Consider the following 7,644-nt stretch of genomic DNA (forward strand, 5'->3'; position numbering starts at 1 on the left):
GTCCCCAGGACATGGAGATGGTCACTGCCTGAGCCCTGCTCCGTACCTCTGCTCAAGGCTTCAACACCCACATGCGTTACATATGTATGTCCTGGTGGTGGCTCAAAATTGGCATGGTGCTGAAAAACACACCTCCGTGCAGGCAGGCTGTGGCTGTTCAGCTTTTCCAGGAGATGCTGGTGCGGAAAGTAGTCTGAAGTCATCATGATTTATAATATTTTTACTGTAGATCCAGGCAAAAAGTGCCAGTCCAGCAAGTAGCACAGAGAACTCACCAGTCAATTCAGCAACGGCTTTAAAAAACCGGCCTTTATCCGTCATGGTGACGGGGAAGGGAACAGTCCTACAGAAAGCTAAGGTAATGCGCCAGTTGGTACAGGAGAAAAATCCATCTGGGACAGCCGCTGCTTCTCCCTCCCAGCAGTGGAGCAGACTGGGTGTGGTGGGACGGGGCTGTGGGGGTCTGGGAAGCGCCCCTGACTGAGCACCACTCAGAGCCGGCCAGCCTGGTTTTCCTCTGGCCTCTTCACCTGGGCTTGCCCTGGCTGTGACTTAAATGAATAGATGCATGTATTGCTTATAACAGAGAGACATCACTCACCCACCCCGTGGCCAAAACACTCGGGTACCGGATGATCGGGTTGATCCTGTGCACTACAGTGGCTTGCCAGATTTGCCTTTTGACTAATTTGCCTTTATTCCTTGGCAGGAATGGGAGAAGAAGGGAGCTAGTTAGAACCACATTTTTCAGAGATGGACTAAAGACTGGAATTGCCTATGCATGGCCAAGGGGATTCAATCATCTGTAGGTGGAGGTTGGGTGTGCAACACAACCGCACACCATGGGCCTCCTCCACGTCGCGCCAACTGCTCAGACGCAGCAACGGAGTCAGCAGCTGCTGATAACGAATTATCCCAAATGATCTTGCTCTTTCCAGACAAGTCCCAATCACGTAGCTAAAACAATAACAACCAGTGGCAATCCTTGCATCAAATTCCTAACCCAGTTGATGTAAACAAGAATGTTACTGTACATAGGGGAGTTTTGCGTATTTCTACTCTGAAGGTTTATCAATGAGTTATTAAGTTTCTGTATTAGTGACAGTAGTGGGTTCAGAAGGGGCCTCCGCTATTCTTTATACCCTGGTGGTTTTAAACCTGTCATGGCAAATTGAAGTCAGGTAAAGTCTCGCCTGTCTTGCTGCCAGTCACCGCTCAGCTGCAGACCAGCCAGCCTTCGGTCAAGGGTGATACCCACGCCTGAGTGATGCTCGAGACATGAATGAGAAGCACACACAGCAGCCTGGCCAGGGGATTTTTAATCAATGTCCCAATGCATCCCAGCATGTGCTTACTCCTACCAGCCTGCTGCAGATTTGCCAGAATATCGAGAAAGCTCCCCGTTCACCTTGTGGTGCTGCAAGCTGTGCTACAGACTGGTGGCACCATGAGCTCTGGGCAGACAATCTGCCAAGTACATTCAGTTAATTTTCTTGAAGATCTTCATCTACTTCACCTGAGGAGTTTGTTCTGAGGAAAAAAAAAAAAATCATATTTGAATGCTTGTTAATAATTTTCCAAAGGCCCAGGCCGGTTCAGTCTGTTGGATGGGGAAGCTGGATCCCGATGCACCCTTCAGGGCTTAGCCCTTTCCAAGGAGAGGGGTGATAAAGCCACCACCATGCTCCTGCCCTGGCTGTGTGCACCACTTTGCTGATGCTCTCTGGTCCCCACGGAGCCACAGCAGGCCAAGCCAACCCCACAGCTGTACAATCTGCTGAAGACATCCCCATCCCACAGGGCCAGGGCTCTCCAGGCGAGGTTACACGGCCGTGTCTCTGGTGGGCTGCTGGCCATCTTGGTGCTGTCACCCTTATTTCCGAATTATTAAACTTAACGTAGTCTTTGGGCCCTGGCAGTGTGGCTCACAAAGCCCAACCCCTCTATGCACTAGCCAAGCTTTCTAATTAAAGATGTTGGCCATTTGGGATTGCTAGAGAGGTTGAGATTTGAAGGGTGTAGGTGGTGTCAGAAATCCATGCACCCTCCCCTCCCTGTAACCTGCTGTCATGGTCGATGGCCTGGAGGCACCCCAGTGGTCCTTCAGCCCTGGGGCCCAGGCTCAGTGTTGGGGTTGACTGTGCCTGGGCTGCAGCTGTTTTCCAATCTTGTGAAGCTAAAGCAGCACCAGTAACCTGGTTGTGTTGTTCCTGGGGTCCTGCAGCTACACTGATGAGCATCACACAGAGCCAAGGTGCACACAGACAAGCAAAATGTACCTTCCCAGCCCTTGAAAACCTGGCCTGAGGCCACCTCTAAAGGGATGATCCTTCTTTGCACAAAGGCTCAACTATGGGGGGGGGAGTGGGTGCAGGGCTGTGACACCCGGAGCTGGTGGTGGCACTGGGGTGAGTGGGGCTGTGCTGCCGAGGGGCTCTGGGCTTGCTTGCTACCACCATGGAGCTGGGGTGCAACAGAGCACTTAGGCAGGGTATCCTGGAGGCAAGAAAGGTGCCTTCACTCCTACATTTGTGGTTATGTTTTTTTTTTTTTTGCTGCTGCAGTGCAGATGGATGAATTTGCTATCTCTGGCCCCAGGAGACATTCATCAGCCCCAGCTGTCAGACCTGTCCCCGTGCAAGGTTTGCACATAGGTAAAACTCATGCAAATAAACAACTGAAACTTCTGGTTCAGGCCCCAGGGGACTTTCCTTTCCAAAGTAAGGGGAGGCCATGGACACCATGAAGCTTTTGTTATGCCCCATCATGAGATGGCAGGGGCCCCTCTCTATACCCTACATCTATTGTGTAGTACCATGCCCTCACCATACATCCCCCTGCTGTCCTCCAGAAGTTGTCCAGGCTTTTCACAGCGGTGCTGAGACAGCGATGGCCGAGAGCAGCTCTGCTTTCCGCCCCACAGCCCAGTCAGCTTCAGTGGTCCTGCTGGGATATCCCCACCAGGCGATGGTAAACCTAGGCAAGTCCTGAGCAACACACACATTCCCCAGACAAGAACCGTTACACAATGTCCCTGTATCCCCATTGTTTTCCTAACTCAAGCCATTTCCTTTGTTGTAACTGTGACCTATAAAGTGGCGCTTTAGAGGGTTTTATAATAAAATGTTGAGTATATTATGTTACCAGTGGTTTTTTTTCTTTGTAATGTGGCTTGTCCCTGCTCTACTTTCCAGTAGATTTCAAGCACAGCAAACCTGTTACTACAAAGTCCTGTAGCTATGCAGTCTACAACGGCAATGGATTATATCTTAAATAATTTAGTCCTCCATAGCGACTGCGCCGTCAACCAAAAAAATTTTCAGACAGCTAACCCACTGGAAAAAAAAAAAAAAAATAGCAATAATCCTGACGCTTTGCATGACTACATGTACCAGATTCCTGCCTCTGTCTCAGTAGTACGGTCCTCTTGCACAAGCTCAGCAGAGACAAATGCACCCAGTACCTTCCTCTGGCCACTAGATAGCAACGGTGTGCAAGGCTGAGTGCCTGCTGCAGCACCCAAGGGGAACCCAGGATGGGGTTGAGCTGAAAAGGAAAGAAAAGATTTAGTAAAGAAAGTGGTTGAAGTCAGTCTTTGCAGAACAGAACCAAACCAGACACGTTTGTGCAATAGCCTTTGGTGGCTGTACCACCATGAGCTCCGCTCCTGCAGAAAGCTTGGGAAGGAGCCGTAGCTACGGCACGAAGTGCTGGAGAAGGTCCCGCTCCCTTTCCTTCCCGAGGAAACCTGCCAGCAAGGCCATTAGTGTCCCGTCAGCCTCCAAGCCCCAGAATGCCAAAAGACCAACTCGATTTGGGATTGCTGGTTCTGCGAGCCAAAGGGGCAGCTGCAGTTGCTTTTGCCCTTCCCCAGCAGCGCTGCCTGTCACCTATGGCTGCCTTGTAATGCCCCAGTCCCAGCACACCTCTGCCTTTGAGTCCCCATGGAGCATCCTGGTAGCAAACACAGCTGCCAAGGGTCACGGCTGCACCCAGCCTGAAGGGCTTGCTCAGCCGAGGACCACCAAGCCCTCCTGCGCAACCCAATGCAGTCCCATCCCACAAAATGCCACGCTGAAGGATTCCACAGAGAGCTCCCTCTGCTACAGAAAGAAAACGCACAATTTAATGCTCACTGTTACTGCCTCGTTAGTTATTCCCACTGTAATTCTCCTCTGTGTACAACGCAGCCGGGCTGCCATGGGGCCCACAGTGCGTCACAAAAGCGGAAACCCGTATTCTTCTGGAAGGAAATTTGCTGCTACAAACCATTTTTCTTTGCAATTTTCTCACCTAAGTACCTCCAGTTCTTGCTTTGGCTACGTGGAGCAACCCTACAATAGCTACTGGGAGATCCCACCAGCCTGCCTAGCACATCTAGAGAGCTAGTGGGCACTTCGATTTTCACCTGAGACACAAGTAAAAAGTGACAGATTTTAAAGAAAAAAAAATATAATCTCTTACTGGAGGAGAAGTTGGCCTGAATGTTTAGAGAAGTTGCCTGGGGGTATGAATCAAATTCATTTACTTGTACTGAAGAGAATTAAGACTCCAGGCTTTTAGCAAGCTGGCTTTGAGGAGAGCATCAGCCGACCCGGTGCCAGCACTGTGACACCTCTTCCAGGCTGGCCCTGGGTGTCGGTGCCCGGGGAGGGTGGCACAGCAGGGTCCAAAGCCCAGCTCCCCTGCTGCGGCCTTCCTTGGCATGGCTTTGCTTGCTGAGGGAAGGTAAAAGGGGGGGATTCATGGCACGCACTTAAATCCCAGTTTCTTATAGGAGAAACAGGCTCTCCCCTGAAGTCAGCACGTGGTCTATGACCAGCCAAGGCTCATCCAGTAATCCTACAGAGCGAGAGTAATTCACAGCTCCGTTAGTAACAGCCCAGACATCCAACAACCTGGCACAGGCAGCGCCCTCCACGCTCCCCTGATGCCAGACAGGATTAGTGCTGGCTTCACAGGGACCCCCCTCCTTGGTGGCTGTGCCAGGCTCAAACATCAGCCCAGCCTTAAGGGAATGAGCTCCCATCAGGTTAAGTTCTCATTAAGTTTTTCTGACTGAATCAAAGGAAGTCTGTGAGAGTGAATTTAATAAGGGATCATGTCAGAGACCCAAGTCACTTACTCCTTTTTTTAATTAAAATTTGCAGGAGAAAGGGCCTAGAAATTAGCCAGGATCTTCAACTCAAATTTTTTAAAAGAAAAACAAAAAGAAAACAGCTCCAACAACTGCTCAGCAATGTCCTGCTTGCCCATGGGATCAGCAGGTCTCTCCAAGCCCATCCCATACATCCTGATCCTGGTATCAGCTGAGCTTTTCCCATCTCCTCCCAATGCCCCGACCCCTCCTTACCTTGCAAAGTACTTTGTCTGGTACAAAAGGAGAGCTGATGGGCAACCCTCCAGGGCTTTGGCATTCAGTCACGTTTAGGAGGAAGGTCACAGTGGCAGCACACATAGATGCCCGACAGACAGGGACCCCTGAGGCATTTCGGGCACTGAGACCTCAGCCAGATGCACCCAGAGGCTAAGGGCTGGGTTTTAGAAACCAGCTTTCCTGAAACTCCTCCATCAGTTTCCAATTTTCATACCATCTCTACTTGGGTAACTGATGCACAGGGCTAGATGTATCCCACACAGCATTAAAATGTTGTCTCCAGCACGAGATTTCAGCCTGCAGTTCCTGAACCACACAGAGAGGTTTGTCTGTCTGTGCCTAAAACCAGCAGGATGGTACAAAGGCAGGGTGTACCCCAACTCAGGAGCCAGGCGAGCATCCTTTGCCCCAGTAAAGCCCATGCACTCTACAAACGTACTTACTAGCTAGGTAATTAATAAAATAAAAAGAACTTGCAAAGATTATCTCCAAACCACATTTGCCACAAGGCAAAGTGCTCAGCAGCACTGTACAAACTACCCTGCAGGCACCAGAGATACAAGGAAATGGTGTTAAACACCCACACGAGGCCAGGAAAACACATCCCAGCTCCAGAGCTGCATGCCAGGCATGGTAAAGGTGCTTCAGTTTGAGCGGGAAGACCAATCCTGCAGAGGACAAATGCCTGTGAGGAGCGAACCAACGATGCTGTTAGACAAACTATAGCGGAGAAACCACCAGGTTGCTGCAAACCCAACGACACAACGGGACAGCGAGGGTGAGAAGTCATGGTCTCCAGAGCAGTCTGGCTGGAATCCAGCCACCTCCATGGGCACTTCTGCACCATAAACCGCAAACCACATCTTTGGATGTCAGCTGCGAGCCTGATCTAGCCCATTCTCCCTACAACAAGAGATGACTGACAGTTTCAGAGGCAACGCTTAGCTACAGCCATGCTTAAGTAACTTACTTTAATAAATCAGTTTCTCTTTCTATCCCAAATGTCAGCCCTTCAACTCGGCCTCTGTTGTGCTGTGCCTTCGGCACCGAAGGACACAGCTGATCTACTAAAGTGGCAGTGAAAAGAAAGAGGAAATTCTTCTTTCTCCTAGCCTGGTTTCTCCCACAAGGCACCACACTGTTGCTTCTGTCTCAGTGCCAGCTTTCATCCCCAAGAGTGCTTTAGACCATTCTTCTTCTGACAACAAACCTGCGGAGTAATTTGTGTCTCTCTTTGTACAATCTAATTCAAACATGGGGCCAGGACATCTGAGTGAAGGGATTTGTCTTCTTCTGGGAACAATAGATGCTATTTTCAGGAGCACTGGCACTCACAGTTCATGTCTCTGCCTCGGCCCCATCGAGAGACGCTCCTGCTCTCCCGAGGTGATGGACGCCATGGGAAAGGCAGCAGAGAACAAGGCACTGCGAACCACCGGCCCTGGGGGAGCAATCACGTACATTTTACAGCTTCACGGGCAAATTGATCTAGGGATCCAGTGAGGCTGATGCTCTGAAAGATGCAGGCACATGGCCAGACTGTCTCTGGAGACACGTGAGCCACCATAGCCCACCTGAGCGAGTCTCTGCAGAGACCACTACTGCGCTGAGGACAAGATCAGCTTAAAACAACAAGGGGAGGCAGAAATGCCATTCAGCTCATCTGTCTGGCTCCAGGCCAGGACAAGCACCCTGTTCTCTCCAGCCAGCTCCAAAAGGAGAGCAAAGCGACACGGCAAAGCTCAGAGCCATGGAAACAGCACCAAAAAGAAGAGGTGAGACTTGACCTGGAACAGGCAAAAAAGAAGGAATAAGAGAATGACGTTAAACCTGAAAGCAGACCAAGGTCCAAAGAGCAGCCTCATGCCTCCGTCCAGAGCCTACAAGAGCCCAGACAGTTTTTTGGAAATGATTTGGGGATTGCCCTCACCTGGTGTGTTTGCAGCACAGGTAACTGAATTTGACCTGTGTCAAATCTAGGAGAAAAATAGCCCACACACCTACTAAACCCAGCAACACACACCCACTGTCACAGCTCTGCCTTGGAGTTGCATAAACCATTGAACGCTCTTGCAAAACCAGTCCTTTTCAAACCCCTCCTTACCAAAAGTACACAGCTACGAAATGCCTATGAAGATCCATTTAGATCACTCCAAATAAATTCAGAGGAGAAAGTGGCATGGACAACTTACAAAACCGAATGAGGCTCATACTGAGTTCTCCTTCCTCTTCCTCCTATTTGCCTTCCTGCCTGTAACAAGCCGTTC

General features: G+C 50.3%; 1 protein-coding gene across 1 annotated transcript in view; it reads left to right on the plus strand.

Annotated features, from left to right (window-relative positions):
- The window catches only part of AFAP1L2 (actin filament associated protein 1 like 2), a 26,974-nt gene extending 26,145 nt beyond the window's left edge, over nt 1-829 (plus strand). The window contains exons 18-19 of the mRNA XM_035891484.1: nt 230-358; nt 710-829. Coding sequence (XP_035747377.1) covers nt 230-358; nt 710-736 — 156 coding nt within the window. The 3' untranslated portion in view covers nt 737-829. The remainder of the gene's footprint in view (nt 1-229; nt 359-709) is intronic.
- Nucleotides 830-7,644: the final 6,815 nt, after the last annotated feature.

This window comes from Egretta garzetta, unplaced genomic scaffold (assembly GCF_000687185.1).
Source record: "Egretta garzetta isolate BGI_Z169 unplaced genomic scaffold, ASM68718v1 scaffold273, whole genome shotgun sequence".
Taxonomy (NCBI): Eukaryota; Metazoa; Chordata; class Aves; order Pelecaniformes; family Ardeidae; genus Egretta; species Egretta garzetta.